The sequence below is a fragment of the Prionailurus bengalensis genome, chromosome B4 (genome assembly GCF_016509475.1).
Source record: "Prionailurus bengalensis isolate Pbe53 chromosome B4, Fcat_Pben_1.1_paternal_pri, whole genome shotgun sequence".
Classification (NCBI taxonomy): Eukaryota; Metazoa; Chordata; class Mammalia; order Carnivora; family Felidae; genus Prionailurus; species Prionailurus bengalensis.
Genome location: NC_057358.1, coordinates 20,302,769 through 20,320,783, shown reverse-complemented (window position 1 = coordinate 20,320,783; position 18,015 = coordinate 20,302,769). Strand labels below are relative to the sequence as shown.

General features: G+C 36.6%; 1 protein-coding gene across 1 annotated transcript in view; it reads left to right on the top strand.

Moving 5' to 3' along the window:
- The window catches only part of DNAJC1 (DnaJ heat shock protein family (Hsp40) member C1), a 220,852-nt gene that overhangs the window by 176,095 nt on the left and 26,742 nt on the right, over positions 1 to 18,015 (top strand). Inside the window, exon 9 of the mRNA XM_043563363.1 lies at positions 15,049 to 15,168. Within this exon, the coding sequence (XP_043419298.1) occupies positions 15,049 to 15,168 (120 nt within the window). The remainder of the gene's footprint in view (positions 1 to 15,048; positions 15,169 to 18,015) is intronic.

The window sequence follows — 18,015 nt, the reverse complement described above, 5'->3', positions numbered from 1 at the left end:
TCTTAAATTATGTTAGTTTTAGAACTTGAATTTCAAAGCATGACCAACAAGCTGATAGACTAATTCATTTCCACCAAAACTAAAAAAGTAGTTTTAACTGCTTTTTCAAGAGGTCTTAAAGCCATTGTCATGTTCTAAAATTTTTCTACTAACATGATGTTAGTCTTGAAATATGATTTTACTTTATCCTAAGTAGTGCAATAGTGATGCATGTAACTGACTTTCTACACTTTACTATTCTGCATTGTTCTAAAAACAGCAAAGTTTCAGGCAGTGAGCAGTACTGTAATCCTTTATAAGGCATTTTTGTACCTTTCATCATATAAAAAACAGAAACTAATGACTGCATATAAATTATCTAATATAAATTTACCAGTGCTCATTTTCAGAGTCTTCCTTTCTGACTAATATAGTAAATACATGTTTTTATATATATATATTTATTATATATAATATATATTATATATAATGTATCAATATATACTATATAATGTATACATATTATATATATGTACTGTATACATATATGTACATACATGTACATACACATACATACATTATGTATATGTACATATATGTATATACATGTACATGCATATACATACATTATATATTATACATATATATTATACATGTATATATTATATATTATATATACATATATTAACTGTATATATTATACATATATTATACATACATTATATATATATACATATATAATATGTATACGTGTCTTTGTATGTATATTTAAATGATTTGGTAAAAGGTGGATCTTAATCTTTTCTATTTTGTCCAGAATACTTTTTTTTTTCCTTTTATCAGGAACTTTTTTTTAAGGTTTTATTCAAATTCCATTTAGTTAGCATACAGTGTAATATTAGTTTCAAGTGTGCAGTATAATCTAATACTTCCATACAACACCTGGTGCTCATCACAAGTGTACTCTTTAATCCCCATCACCTACTTAACCAACCCCCCCAGCCCTCTCCCCTCTGGTAACCATCAGTTCTCTATAAGAGGCCATTTCTTGGTTTGCCTTTCTCTTTTTTTTTTTCTCTTTGCTCATTTATTTTGTTTCTTAAATCCCACATCAGTGAAATCAGATGGTATTTGTCTTTCTGTACCTGACTTATTTCATGAAGCATAATACTCTCTAGCTCTATCCATGTCAATGCAAATGGCAAGATTTTATTCTTTTTTATGGCTTAATAATATTCCATTATATCTATATACCACATCTTCCTTATCCATTCATCAGTTGATGGACACTTGGTCTGTTTCCACACAAAATAGACACATAGATAAGTAGAACAGAATAGAGAACCCAGAAGTGAACCTCAATTATACGGTCAATTAATCTTCAACAATGTAGGAAAGAATATCCAATGGGGAAAAGATAGTCTCTTCAACAAATGGTATCAGAAAAACTGAACAGCAATATGCAAAAGAATGAAACTAAACCACTTTCTTACACCATGCACAAAAAGAAATTCAAAATGCATTAAAGACCAAACTGTAAGACCTAAAACCATTAAAATCCTAAAAGAGAACACAGGCAGTAACCTCTTTGACATTGACTATAGCAACTTCTTACTAAATAGGTCTCCTCAGGCAAGGGAAACAAAAGCAAAAATAAACTATTGGGACTTCACCAAAATAAAAAGCTTCTGCACAGCAAAGGAAACAATCAACAAAACTAAAAAGTAAGAAGATGTTTGCAAATGACATATCTGATAAAGGGTTAGTATCCAAAATCTATAAAGAACTTCTCAAACTCAACACCCAAGAAACAAATAATCCAGTTAAGAAATGAGAAGACATAAATGATACTTTTCCAAAGAAGACATCCAGATGGCCAACAGACACATGATGAAAAGATGCTCAACATCACTCATCACACAGGGAAATACAAATCAAAAGTACAGTGAGATGTCACCTCACACCTGTCAGAATAGCTAAAATCAGCAACACAAGAAACAAGTGTTGGCGAGGTTGTGGAGAAAGGGGAACCCTCTTACATTGTTGGTAGGAATACAAACTGGTACAGCCACTCTGGGAAACAATATGGAGATTCCTCAAAAAGTTAAAAATAGAACTATCCTATGATCCAACAGTTGCACTAGTAGGTATTTACCCAAAGAATACAAAAATACTAATTCAAAGGGATACATGCGCAGCAGCATTATCATAAAGAAAATGGCGGGGGGGGGGGGAGGGGATACAACAAACACTAGATGTCATGATTTATGTCCTTTGCATGCATGATCAGGCATTATTTTACATGCAGGGATAAAATTTAAATAGATTGTACATTTCTTTGTAATTTAAAACAGGCTTAATGCAAAAAAACACATTGTGATATGCTACATCTTAAATTTATCTATATAATGGAAATTATATGGCACACAATAACACAATAGACAAGTAGATCAGTGTAACAGAGGGTCCTGAATTAAATGCAATCATTGCTGGGGCGCCTGGGTGGCTCAGTCGGTTAAGCGTCTGATTTCAGCTCAGGTCATGATCTCACAGTCTGTGAGTTCAAGCCCCACGTTGGGCTCTGTGCTGACAGCTCAGAGCCTGGAGCCTGCTTCAAATTCTGTGTCCCTCTCTCTCTGCCCCTCCCCTGCTCATGCTCTGTCTCTCTGTCTCAAAAATAAATAAAAAAATATTTTAAAAAAAATTAAAAAAATAAAAAAAAATAAAAAAAAATAAATGCAATCATTGCTTTTTGACAATGATATCAAGGCAGTTCAGATGGGTAAAGAATAGTCTTCAGCAAATGATAGTGAAACAACTGAATATCCATGTGAAATAGACAATGAACCTATCTCATCCTAACAGGCACAGATTTCCTAGATAGTACACTCAAATCACTTACCATAAAAGAAAAATGTTAATAAGTTGTACTTCATGAAAATTAAAAACTCCTGCTTTTTAAGAAAATGAAAAGGCATACACTGTCAACAGCTGTAAAGGGTGTAAAATTTCACCCTATTTATAGACTAACAAGTTAGCCACAGTGTCAAGGATACTGATGGAAGACATGACTCTTGGGTCAGAGAGCAGTAGCAGGAGCCAGAATCCCAGCATTTTTATGCCAGTTCCACCACCCTCACGTATCACAAGATGCATTACCAATTGTACAGTTTCCACCTTTACCCACAGGAAACATCTGTGGCAGTTTGGTCACCCATAACAACCCTGGAGTTGAGGTTGACCTGAATGCCTTCTACCACCATGGTAGGTAGTAGGTCCTACTGGTCATTGGTCACAATGGTGACCACATTGGTCAGTTCAGATAGTCAAGAACAAATTACATGCTATCTTTTAAAATTGGAGGATTCCCATTATATTATAACTTATCCTTGTAAGTCACACTAGTCATTTCCAAAGTATCCTAGAAATCAAATAAAAGAAGTGTACTAGAAAATTCACAAGTATGTGGAGATTAAACAGCATGCTGCTGAACAAGCAGTGGGTCAAAAAGAAATCAGAAGAGAAATGAAGTATCTTGAAACAAATAAAAATGGAAATACAACATACCAAAAGTTATGGGATGCAGCAAAAGCAGTTTTAAAAGGGAACTTCATAGCAAAAAATGCCTGTATTAAGAAGCAAGAAAAATGTTAAGCAACCTAACTTTATATCTCAAAGAATGAGAAAAAAAAAAAACCAAAGCTGAGTTAGTATTCAGAAGGAAATAAAAATCAGAATGGAAGTAAATGAAATAGAGACTAAAAAGATGATGGAAAAGATCAATGAAACTAGGACCTGGCTCTTTGAAAGATAAACAAAATTAGCAAACCTTTACCTAGACTCCCCAAGAAAAAAGGACACAAAATCAGAAACGAAACAGGAGACATTATATCTTATACCACAGAAGTACAAAGGATCATAAGAGAGTATGAACAGTTATACACCAACAGATTGGACAACCTAAAAGAAATGGATAAATTCCTAGAAACATATGACTGACCAAGACTGAATCATGAAGAAATAGAAAAAATGAGTGATGCCTGCTGGCTCAGTTGGTACAGCATATGACTGTTGATCTTGGGATCGTGAGTATAAGCCCAATGTTGGGCTTAGAGCTTACTTTAAAAAAGAGAAATAGAGGGGCTCATGGGCAGCTCAGTAGGTTAAGTGGCAGACTTTGGGCTCAGGTGATGATCTCACAGTTTGTGGGTTCGAGCCCCGCATTGGGCTTTGTGCTGATAGCTCAGAGCCTGGAGCCTGCTTTGGATTCTGTGGCTCCCTCTCTCTCTGCCCCTCCCCCATTCACAGTTTCTTTCTGTGTCCCCAAAAATGAATGAAACATTAAAAAAAATTTTTTTTTTAACGTTTATTTATTTTTGAGACAGAGAGAGACAGAGCATGAACGGGGGGAGGGTCAGCAAGAGGGAGACACAGAATCTGAAGCAGGCTCCAGGCTCTGAGCTGTCAGCACAGAGCCCGACGCGGGGCTCAAACTCACGGACCACGAGATCATGACCTGAGCCGAAGTCAGACGCTTAACCGACTGAGCCACCCAGGCGCCCCCAAAAAAATTTTTTTAATAATAAAAAAAAGAAATAGAAAATCTGAACAGATTGGTTACTAGTAAGGACGTTGAGTCGTTAATCAAAAATCTCCCAAGAAACAGAAGTCTAGGACCCAATGGCTCCACTGGTGAATTCTATCAAAAATTCAAAGAGGAATTAATACCAATCCTACTTAGACTCTTCAAAAAAATAAAACAGTACCCTGAAACCAAAACCAGACAAGGACAACACAAGTAAAAATTACAAGCCAGTATCAATATCCTTCATGAACATAAATGTAGAAAATCCTCAACAGGGGAGGATTGAGCCTGGGTAGCTCAGTCGGTTAAGCATCTGACTCATGGTTTTGGCTAAGGTCACGATATCACAGTTTCATGAGTTCAAGCCTGGCTTGGGATCCTCTCTCTGCCCCTCACCCATTCACACTATCTCTGTCTCTCTCAAAATAAATAAACGTATAAAAATCCTCAACAAAATATTAGCAAACAAATTCAACAATTTATCAAAAGTATCATACACCATGATCAAGTATGATTTATTCCAGGGATGCAAGGACAATTCAACATCTGCAAATCAAATCAATGTGATATACTACATTCAAAAAATAAGATTAGAGCTATCACAATAGATGCAGAAAAAACTTTTGACAAAATTCAGCATCCATTCATGATAAAAACTCTCAATGAAATGGGTATAGAGGGAACATACCTCAGCATAATAAAGGTCATATATGACAAGCCCACAGCTGATATCACACTCAACTAACATCGTACTCAACAGTAACAGCTAACATGCTCAACAGTGAAAAGTTTCCCTCTAAGATCAGGAACAAGATTAGGATGCCCACTTTTGCCACTCTTATTCAACATAATGGTGGAAGTGCTTGTGACAGCAGTTAGACAAGAGAAAGAAATAAAAGGCATCCAGTTTGGAAAGGAAGAAGTAAAACTGTCACTATGCGTAGATGACATGGTATTATATATTTTAGAAACCCTAAAGACTCCACCAAACAACTATTAAGAACAAATCAACAAATTTTGTAAAGTTTCAGAATACAGAAACCAGTCACACAAAAGGAATAAAATATCGAGGAATAAATTTAACCACAAAGGTGAAAGACCTGTATGCTATTATATTAACATTGATGAAAGAAACTGAAGAAGACACAAATAGAAAGATATACCATGCTAATAGATTGGAAGAATTAATATTTTTTAAATGTCCATACTATGCAAAGCAATCTATAAAGTCAATGCAATCTTATTAAAATTCCAATGGCATTTTTTACAGAAATAGAACAATCCTAAAATGTGTATGGAACCACAAATGACGCTAAACAGCCAAAGCAGTCTTGAGAAAGAAAGCTGTAGGCCTCACACTGCCTGGTTTCAAACTATATTACAAAATTGCAGTAATCAAAACAGTATGGCATTGGCATGAGAACAGACGCATAGAGGAATGGAACAAAATAGGAAGCCCAGAAATAAACCAACACGTATATGGTTAATTCATTGATGGTAAAGGAGCCAAGAACATCCAATGAAGAAAGGCAAGTCTCTTCAGTAAATGATGGTGGGAAAACAGGACAGCCACATGCAAAAGAATGAATCTGGACCACTATCTCACACCATACACAAAAATTAATTCAAAATGGATTAAAGACTTGAACATAAAACACAGATGGTAAGCTCTAAGACAAGGCCCATAGATACAGAGAACCAACTGGTGGTTGCCAGAGGTAGAGAATACACACAGTGGGTAAAGGGAGTCAAAAGGTATAAGCTTCCAGTTTAAAATAAATTAGTTATAGGGGGGCCTGGGTGGCTCAGTCGGTTAAGTGTCCACTTTTGGCTCAGGTCATGAGCTCATGGCTCGTGAGTTTCAAGCTTCACATCAGGCTGACAGCTCAGAGCCTGTGGCCTGCTTCGGATTCTGTGTCTCCCTGTCTGCCCCTCCCCCACTCATGCTCTGCCTCACTCTCTCTCAAAAGTAAATAAACATTAAATAATTATAGAGATGTAATATACGACATGGTGACTGTTGTTAATATGGTATTGCACATTTGAAAGTCGCTAAGAAAATAGATCTTAAAAGTTTTTATCAAAAGAAACAATTGTAACTGTGTGGTGACTGATTTAACTAAACGTATTGTAGTAAACAATTTGCAATATATTGAATGTTGTATTATAGACCTGAAACTAATGTAACGTTATATGTCGATTATACTTCAATAAAAGTATATTAACATCATAGTTAGCTGTATTAAGAACATATGGGAACTCTATACTGTTGTTACAACTTTTCTAGAAGTCTGAAATTATTTCAAACTCGGGGCGCCTGGGTGGCTCAGTGGGTTGAGCGTCTGAGTTCACCTCAGGTCAGGATCTCACAGTTTGTGAGTTCGAGCCCCGCGCCGGGCTCTGTGCTGACAGCTCAGAGCCTGGAGCCTGTTTCAGATTCTGTCTTCCTTTCTCTGCCCCTTCCCCGCTCATGCTCTGTCTCTCTCTGTCTCTCAAAAATGAATAAACATTAAATAAATAAATAAATAAATAAATAAATGAAATTAAACTAAAAGTTAAAGGATTTTAAGTGACAATATAAGTTACAGAATGGGAGAAAATATTCATAAAACATTTCTGACAAAGATCTTGTGTCCACAAAATATAACGAACTCTTCACCCAATTAACGTATAAGCAAAAGACATGAATACACACTTCATAAAAATAGATATTCAGTTGGTCAATAAATACATGTAAAGATACTCAAGATCATTTGTAATCTTGGAAATTATTACCAAAATAAAACACGTTTCATTCCTACCAGGCTGGTCAAAATTAAAACAACTGGCAATATCAAGTGTGGGTGAGTACCTGGAGGGACCCTTCATACACTGCAGGTTAAAATGTAAAACAATACAACTTGTTCAGAAAAATACTTACGTAGTTTCTTATAAAATGTATACTTTCCCTATGACTCAGCAATTCCACCACTAGGTATTTATCTAAGAAGAATGAAAACATATGACCACTATGACAATTATAAATAAATGTCCAAGCAGCTGTATTCATAATACATGATAGGGGTGCCTGAGTGGCTCAGTTGGTTAAGTGCCCGATTTCAGCTCAGGTCATGATCTCACAGTTCGTGAGTTTGAGCCCTGCATCAGGCTCTGCAATGACCGTGCGTAGCCTGTTTAGGATTCTGTCTCCCTCTCTGCCCCTCCCCCACTTGTGCATGCATGTGTGTGTGCATGCGCCCTGTCTGTCTCAAAATAAATAAACTTTAATAATAATAATGATATGTGATAACCAAGAGCTAGCAGCTACCCAAATAAATGTCCATCAGTAGGAGAATGGATAAATTGTGATACAAATCTTTTTTCTGACATGTGTTATGGAATATTTGCTCCTACTTTGTGGCGTTCCATTTCATTTTTAAATAGTTTCTTTGAAAGACCAACAGTTCAGGGGTGCCTGGGTGGCTCGTTCAGTTGAGCGTCCACCTTTGGCTCAGGTCGTGATCTCGCGGTCCATGGGTTTGACAGCATTGGGCCCTGTGCTGACAGCTCAGAGTCTGGAGCCTGCTTTGGATTCTGTGTCTCCCTCTCTCTCTGTCCCTTCCCCGCTCATGCTCTCTCTGTGTATTAAAAATAAAAACGTTAAAAAAATTCTTTTAAAGACCAAAAGTTTAATTTTAGCAAAATTCAAATATTTGTGGTTTTACCATTTTAAAGTTATTACATGTATTAAGTGGTATTCTGATGCTGAGAGAAAGTTGCCAAAACCTCTCTACGATGAAGGAGTCTGTGGGGGGCACTAACAGGAGTAGGAGCGTCTGTCATTTTGCATTTTGGATGGGTTCTAGAGCCCTTTCCTAAAGGGGACCCCTACTCAAGAAGAGCCAGTTTGCAGCAAACAGCATAAAAGTATTTAAGTAAAATATGTAAAGGAGAAATGTGTTTCTTCCAGAACACAGAAAGGCCTAAAAGAAGTTGTGGGTGCTGAGAGAATCCGTAGCTGTTTCTGGACAGCATTATGGGCGGAGCAGCCCTCTCAGTATACCAATTAATTTTCAAGACTTTAACCAAGGTGGCAAGACATTACATTTTGTATGAGGCAATGGCCCATTTCATTTTGGTGAGCTCCTTTGCCTTGAATGAGTATGTCAAATGAATCTCCTCATGGGAAGAAATCATCAGTGTAATGTCATACTTGTCTTCCTGAAAGAATCAGGAAGTAGTTAAGATCTTGTCCTTAAAGACTGTGAGGACAAGGCTGATGAGGTACCCCATGGTAGTTGGGTAGAAGTGTACCATACTTTGGAGGTGAGATAAACTGCAGTCAAGAGGCTGTTGAAACAGTCACTGAACAAAACATATTCACTAAATCTATAATAGCAAAATATTTACCAATTGCTAATTGAAGTCAGTAACTGCAATAATATTGGCTATGGGGACGTTAATGAGGCCCACAGCATTTAGCTTGAGGTAATCTACCATGAGGCACCATGCATTCATTCATTCATTCAAGAGCAGGCCAAACTTAGCTGACACTAAAAGTAAAGGCAACAAAAACAAAAATAAACAAGTAGGACTACATCAAACCAATCCAGTGAATGGGAGAAAATATTTGCAATTCGATATCTGATCCAAAACATTAAAGAACTCAATACAACTCAATAGCAGAAAAACAATGATTAAAAAATGGACAGAGGATCTAAATAGACATTTTTCCAGGAAGACCTATAGATGGCCAACAGGTACATGAAAAGATGCTCAACATCACTCATCATCAGGAAAATGCAAATCAAACCACAATGAGATATCACCTCACACTTGTTAGAATGAGTAGTATCAAAAAGAAAGAAGTGACACATGTCGGCACGGATGTGAAGGAAAGGGAACCTTTGTGGGCGCTATTGGCGGGAAGGTAAATTGGTGCAGCCACGATGGAAAACAGAATGGAAATTCCTCAAGAAATTAAAACTCGAACTACTGTATGATCCAGCAGTTCCACTTCTGGGTTATTTATCTGAAGAAAAATGTAAATGCTAACTCAAAAAGATACGCACCTCCACATTTACTGCAGCATTATTTACAATAGCCAAGATACGGAAACAACACAAGTGTCCGTTGACAGATGAATGGATAAAGAAAATATGATACACACATAGACACACACAAGAAAATATTTAGTCACTAAAAAAAGGAAGTCTTGCCATTTATGACATGGACAGACCTTGAGGGCATTTTGCTAAGTGAAATAAATCAGAGTAAGGCAAGTACCATATGATCGCATTTATATTGGAATCTAAAACAGAACAAAACGAAGCTCATAGATACAGAGAACAGATTGGTTGTTGCCAGAGGGGGAGGGTAGGGAGTAGATGAAATGGCTGAAGAAGATCAAAAGGTACAAACTTCCAGTTATAAAATAAGTCCTGGGGGACTTAGTTAAGCATCTAACTCTTGGTTTCGGTTCATGTCATGATCTCCTGGTTCGTGGGTTTGAGCCCTGTGTCAGGTCTGCGCTGACAGCAAGGAGCCTGCTTGGAATTCTCTCTCCCTCTCTCTCTGCCCCTCTTCCCCGCAAAAATAAATAATCTTTAAAAAATCTTTTTCATATAAAGAAAGAAATAAGCCCTGGGATGTAATTTATAGCATGACAACTGTAATTAATACTGTATTGCATATTTGAAAGTTACTAAGAGTACATCTTTAAAGTTCTCATCACAAGAAAACAAAATACTGTAACTATATATGGTGACAAACGTTACTAGACTTACCGTGATCATTTCTTAATACAGTTGACTCCTGAACAACATGGGGATTGGGGTGCCAACCCACTCACCCCCACCTTGTGCTCAGTTGAAAACCCACTTATAACTTGACTCCCCAAAACTTAACTAGAGAACAAATGTTATTAAAATCATAAGGAAAAGAAAATACACTTATAGGACTGTACTGTATTAAAAACAAAAAATCCGTGTATAAGGGGACCCATGCAGTTCCAACCCATCAAATCATTGTGTTGTACACCTGAAACTAATATAATGTCTGTAATTATACCTCAGTTTAAAACTATCCCTCCAGTAGCTTTATGTATCATGCAGAGTAAATGAGCTAGAGTCCTTGCAGTGGCCTCTCAGTCCTTATATGATTTTATCTTCTTACCTCTCTGGCCTCCTCTCCTCTCCCTGCCCCCTTTGCTTGCTTTGCTCCAGCTTCCCTGCTCATCTCACTATTCCTCAAGCATCCTGGACATGCTCCTGCCGCAAGCCCTTTGCAATTTGCCGTTTCCTGTCCCAGAGTAATCCCAGAGTGTCATCGTTCACTGTGTGTCAAATCACCACAACACTTAGTGGCATAAAATAGTTTTTAAAGGATCAGACATCCTTGTGTCCATTTCTCAAGAGGGATTTATTTACTGTTGCTTCCCCCAAAAGGAGGTAAAAAGAAATTTGAACTGTATGCATGGTCTTGAGCAAAGTTTCTCAAACTATCTGTAGTAAAGAACCAGGTGTAGAATATTTTTCTTTCCATCTGTTGCTGACCCATCTGTAGTCCTATTGTGCCCACACTTCACGTGACCCATCATGGTAGTCTGACAACATCTCACCGTCTTATATTGTTTAAAAGAAGAGTTTACTGCTCACATACTTGGTGAGCGCAGCAGCGTTAATTTGCTGTTTCTAATCCGTACCCGAAGTTTCTGGACTTGCTTGGTCATGGATTGGTGACAAACTGGTTGCAGGCTGGCACCAGCACATGGATCACACTTTAGGATTGCTGATCCAGAGGAGACCTCTTTCTGGGAAGGTAGCTAAATCATAGATGAGGAGACCTTTCTGGGCACGACATGAAGCGATTACTGGTAAAGGGCCACAGCCTTAGAACCACAGTTTGGGATGAGTTACCAGCTTTTCTTTAAAGAAGAGTATTCACTTCCTAAGAGTGAAAAAACATTTGAAGAGATAAGCTTTTAATTTGTTTTTTAATATTTATTTTTGAGAGAGAGAGAGTACAAGCGGGGTAGGGTGGAGAGAGGGAGACACAGAATCCGAAGCAGGCTCCAAGCTGTCAGCACAGAGCCTGATGTGAGGCTCGAACTCAAGAACGATGAGCCGAAGTCAGAAGCTTAACTGACTGAGACACCCAGGCACCCCTGGGTTTTTTCCTTTACATACAATTTATCCACATATATAGTCAAGAGCACGTAAATGCTCAATTTTTAAGTTGGGAAGGAAAACTGTATAGGTGAAAGTCAAATATACATTCTGAAACACAAAGTCAGTATAGAATGTGGATTTGGAAGGTAGATTATTAGATTTGCCATCCATAGTACTAGGTATACATTATGAGATCTGATAATATCTGATATTTTAACTGGGTGATGGTATTTACAAGGACATTATTTCTTAGGTAAAATTTCTGAGAATTTATGAATTGAGTTGAATCTACTACAAACTGTTGAATCCAAAATTGTAACTTTTCTAGTTATGTAAATAATGGTCATTAGTAGGTCATGTGGATAGAAATGTTCATTAGTGAGTTTTACTATTAGATAGAAATGGATCTTTTGTCCTTACAATAGGAAAATATAATAAATAAGCCCATATAAATTTCTTTTAATTTGGCCCTACGTTTCAGTACCAAATAAATTGCACGATACTTGGTAATTAACATTTGATGGTCTACAGCTGTGAGGGGGGGAAGGTGCATATGAGTTACTCAGAACATAGAGTGTGCTTTTCCTCTCTAGCTTCCAACTCCTATCCCCCAAGAATAGTAAGGATTTTCAAAGGCATCAAATCTTTGAACATATGTGGCTTTACGACAAAAATCTATCCCAAAGGGATATTATTTGGGAATACAATTTAAATTTTCCTATGAGCTCTTACTTTAGGAGATCTATTTGGGGATCATTACATAAAAATCGCGAATAATTTGAAAACTTACTTTTTATTTTTTATTCAGTATGGAGATTTATTCCCAGAGTGGGGCTTTTCTGATGCAAAATTGGAATGCTGGTGTAGTCACAACAGCTGTCCCCACACCATGTGGTATCTTCCATTACTTTACTGTAGAGATGAATTTTTGGCCCAGTGTCTCAGTAATATTGGACACACATGGTTTTAAGTGGCAAAGCAGTATGCGTATGCATTCATTTGACTTTCACAGCTACAGTTGGCTCCAGATTAGAACAAGGAGAATACATTCACACCACGGCCACCCTCACGGCTGCTGTAGGAGCTGGGTCACAGTAGGCTCAGTTGCTTCTAAAGACACAACTAACTATTGCCGAGGAATTACACATTCACCAAAGTGCCTTACAGCTGTAGGAGAGAGAATAATGAATTGCTAAAAGGATTCTTTCAAAGATTTCAGATTATGGGCCTAGTTATTATCGATCCAGTTTTTTTGTATTAATAATGAAAAAAATCACAGCCATGAAATAACCAGGAAACTAAAGGGAAAGACTGTCCTAGCAGTAGATGATTTTTCAGAATACCAGTCCAAATACTTAAAATTTTCCCTTCCCAGGGGAAAAAAAAAAAGTGGCACAGTTCTTTAGACTCATCTTATTAACAAAGAATTAAAATCGGATTGATTTTTAATGCCCATGGTCCATATATGCAGCATATTTGGAAAGCCAATCTACTAAAAATTGAAATTATTTTAAAGAATTACTTTATTAATGTTTCGGCTCTTTAGAAAGAAAAGTATTTCCTTGAAAATCCAGTTATGTCCCTCTAATATCTGAGGATGAATTTTCCCCCTAAATAAAGGGAAAAACAAGCAAGAAGAAAAAAGCTTCAGTGTAAATTTTCAAATCATCTGATAAGGAGCATTAGATTTCTGATATTCATTAAATATCAAAGAAATTCTGACCATACCCTATGTGGGCTACCTTTTTATTGAAGTGAATTTATGCCTGTATGGTACGGATTGTACTGATGAATATGTTTGAGGCTTTCAGCTTTTAGTGGATACAAAATAGAATGATTGATAAAATCCTCCCTGCTATTGGCTATTATTTCCTGACTCTTAAGTGGCAGGTTGTATTTATGCCAATTTATCTGCTTCAGGGAACATTCTTGATAGCAGAACAAAGTGAATAAAAGTAGTTTGCTTTGCAAATGAATGCAAATGGGAGAGCCTTTCGGAAAGCCCTTTAACAGGGGCAGTGCGCTTTGATTACGAGTGAAGCTGCCGTTTGGACATGGTGAAAAGAGCACGCTTGAACCATTGATTGGGGGAGACAGTAAAAAGTCAGGAAGGGCCCCGTTAAGCTCGCAGTGAGGCAGGCGGATGTCAGTGCGGTTAGAGCACAGTGGGAGAATGACAGCGAGGATTAGTGTCAGGGAGAAGCTTTGCTGTAGCTGTGGAGATCGTCCCTGGGGTCACTCACCTCTGACTGTTGTTCTGTGCTGACGGTTCTGTAATGCAAACGGCCTGATGTATGCTGTTCATTATCGGAAATGGTGATTAGAAAAGGTATTTGTCTCCAAGGTTCCCTTCTTTCTTGTTTCTTTCTTTTTAATTAAGGAAAATAAGGTGGGCTTCCTCCATTTCTCTGCTGACTCCTAGAGTATTGTTTAATACCAGAGTGGCTGCAGCCTCTGGGAGGGAGTAGTTTCGTGCTAAAATCTCATGTAAAATAACTGTAACGTGGTTATTTGTTACTCAGCGATAGGTTCTTTTGCTTTGCTCAGCTTTAGGTTTGACCAAGTAGTAGTGCTGATAAAATGCGGAGAATATGCTTGCTCTTAGAATTTTTGCTTTTGGAAAAAAGATTTTATAATCTTTCGGTTATTTTGTAACTCGGTTTAAACAGATCAACTTTTAGAAGCTATTTACCTTCTCAGAAATGAAGTGTTGCTTTGCTTGGACTTGAAATGGTTTAAGTCTTGGTTGTAGGCATGTCTCCTTTTATTTCTGTTCCAAGTTTATTAAAACGCTAGCCTTTGAGAAGCTAAACTTTTTGGAAATGCACGATTTTTAGAATGAAAGTGTTACACAGAATGAACAAAAACTATCTTTGTCTCAGTTCTGATTCTAAATCAGCACATTTGCTTGTTCACCTTTTCGTCTTCGCTTACAAGGTGTTTTGTTTTCTTCAAAGTATAATTTTTCTTAAAACTTGAAGACCTTTTATAGTGACCTTACATGAGGCATCTGTGAGAGCAGCAGTGACACACAATGCATTTCATAGTCTTTGAGAGTCGTTCCTACTTTAATGCAAAACTGCTTTTTTTAATGTCTTCAAAAGCCTGACTTCACAATATTTCTGCTTTCTTATTTCGTATACATAGGAAAATTTAAAAGGCTGCTGGGGCTTTGCATTCTAGTGTTAAATATGCAACCCAAAGCTTTATCTAAACTACTGGACACGTGTTAATACTGTTTTTGTAGAAAACAAATTGCCAGTGGTTTGTTTCACAGGCTTATTAAATGTTTTGGCAAACGTTCTCTAAATTATCTTTTTCTATAATGTTTTGCAGGCACCTGAATGGACAGAAGAGGACCTCAGCCAGCTGACAAGAAGTATGGTTAAGTTCCCAGGAGGGACCCCAGGTCGATGGGAAAAGATTGCCCACGAATTGGGTCGATCGGTGACAGATGTGAGTTCACTCAGATTTGCATTGTATGGAGAGTGACAAACCAGAACAAGCCAACTATGTAGAAGACAGACATAGATGCATCCGACATTCTCTTTGGAGAAAGGCTACAATCCTTTTAGGACCTGGAAGTGAACCATTAACGAAATAAGCAAGAAGCAGATGTCAGCCAGTCCCCTGGTCCACAATTAACAGCTGTGTGAGGAATTCTAGTGTTTAGAGACTTAAGCTACAGTAACCTAACCACAGAAAACAATGCTGGTTTTTGTGTTTAAAGTGACCCCTTTAGCTGTGGAAAAGATAGTTCTCAGACTGATCAGAATTCGAGAAGTTAAATTTCAGCTGGATCTTTTTAACATTGAAGAACAGATTGCTATAGGTATTTAATCAGGTGGTTTGCATTAATTTAATCATCAATATTCTTATGTGTGCCTTTTTATTTCAAGGATGGTACCTACTATCCATTTTGACAAGTTGCTTAACCACAACAAAATTACATATATGAACAAATATATAATATATATAACATATATAATATGCATATGTGTGTGAATGAATCTATAGGTGAATGACTGCCTATACCCAACACTTAAAAGACTAAGTATTTGCCTGGAAGGTTTGAATTTAACACTTTGGATGCTTTTTATTCAGTAAACTTAGGGCAGAGAATCCTGTAAAAGCAACTACCACAGTCCCTGACATGTACTAAATAGAAATTCAGAAAAATTTTTATTTTTATCAATATGAGCCTTATTTTCATAAATGATAGTAAATATTCTTTAACATATAAATCAGTAATTTACCAAATTTACTTTAAATAAACCCTATACACCTAAAATATTTCAGGGGTTACTGAAAGCAAAGTTCAAGTGCCCTTTTCAATTCTGTTAGTATACCTTTGAGTCTTTTGACAATGAACAGTTTTAAAACCCTGCAAAATGATTAACACAATTGCCCCCCCCAAAAAAAAACCCAGCTTGTTACATAAATGCTGAAAGTTATTTTTCATAGTGAGCTTCCACTATTTAATTGATAAACAAACTTACAAAACATTACCGTCAATCTTTTTATTTATTTATTTATTTATTTATTTATTTATTACCCTTTGGCTAGGAGCTGCTTTGAGAATTTTAAATTATAGATATGAATTTTTTACTACCAGGTAGGTCTTTTAAAAATCACATTTAAAAGACTGAATTTTTATGTGATGTTTTGCATTATTTTGGTTTCAAAGTCTCATCATGTGAAAAAATAGCTCTAGTATCTTGTAACAATTTTTTTTTTTCTTGGTGTTACATGAGGAGACCCATTATCTTAGGTAACCGGAGAAGAACCTTAAGGGTACCTTTTCTTCTGCTAAGAATGTTAGTGGGCTATGCATTTTATTACCTTGTTTCTAGGTTGCTTACAAAAGATAAAAGATAATGCCTTATCAGTAAATATCTGACCAAATTAAAGATATTCCATAGTTATTGGGGTTTCAAGTACTATGACCCTGTAATTATACAACTACTGTTAATATAATGATTAATAAAAATTACTGAAATAATTTTTAGAAAGTTATAAAACAAACTGGTTTAAAAGGGCCCTAAACTTTTAGTTTTAATGGGAAAGAATGTTTCATTAATTTAGTGTCTCCTTTGAAGGCAGCACTGCCTTTAAATAAGATTTCTGGGAGACCTCATAGTTAAAAATGTCCAAGAAAAGCAATTGAATAGAGCGATATTTTAAGTTGTTGTCATTAAAATCTGGCTAAATTTGTATCTGTGTTTTTAAAAAGAGAGATGAAAGTTTAAATGCTAAGAACAGACATGATGTAACCAACACAGCCTTGAGAATGGCTAATTAGTATCAGAAATCTAGAAAATCTATACATAACCTAGTAGTCTTAGTGCAGTGTTAGTATAGGCAAAGACATCTTTTCAAACTTTTGTAAATTCATCCCATATGTTTCCATTGTTTTTCTTCTAGACTTACCCAGGGGAGACTGAATCCATGTCTGCAATAGATATTTTTCCTTTTACCATAGAAGTAGCAAACATGACTTTTGGGAATTTTTTTTTCCCTCCAAGTATTCTATTTGCATAATACCAAAAGTACCTTGAAAATAAATATTTTAGTAAACCCAAACTTTTTTGGCACCAAAAAATGCCCTTGTAACGAACTTTTCTTCTAGTACAGCATGTACATTTTTTTTCATTCTGTATTTTCATTCTGTGTCATTTTCATAGCTGGACTACACATTTCACATCATAACCGCCCCCCTTCAACACACACAAATCTCTCTCTAAAAGAGAGCAGGTGTCAGAAGACTCAGATAACTCATTTTAGTGAACACACAGTGAATTACATTGAAGCAGCTAAAGTAGGTTGAACTAATACAGTTCCTTCAGTACAATGTCAAGTGAAAGTTGACCATACTTGAGAAGATCACTTATAGTTCTTTTTGGCTTATGGCGTTAATTAGATTTGTTTTCATTAAGTATTTAATTATGGGGACAACCCCAAGTTCAATTTGCTGTCATCAGAACCTCTTCTTACTGACCTAGTCACCTGTGCCAACTCTCCCTGGTCTGCACATCTGTTCCTTGACCCGTTTTTGGTTTTTTTTGTTTTGCTAACTTTGTAGCTTCGGGTTTAGTTCTCTTTCCTTCAGGAGACAATTGACCTTTTTTCAGGGAGGGGCAAGAGTGTACTCTTGGTGGGTTCTATATATTCTTTATTGGGATTGACAGATTACAATGAAAAACCCATTTGATTCTTCAATTTAAAAAGGAGTTTTCAGTGTATTAATTGTCACAGTCAACAAGTTGCTAAATTCTACTCTGGATAAACACAAGCAATGTGATT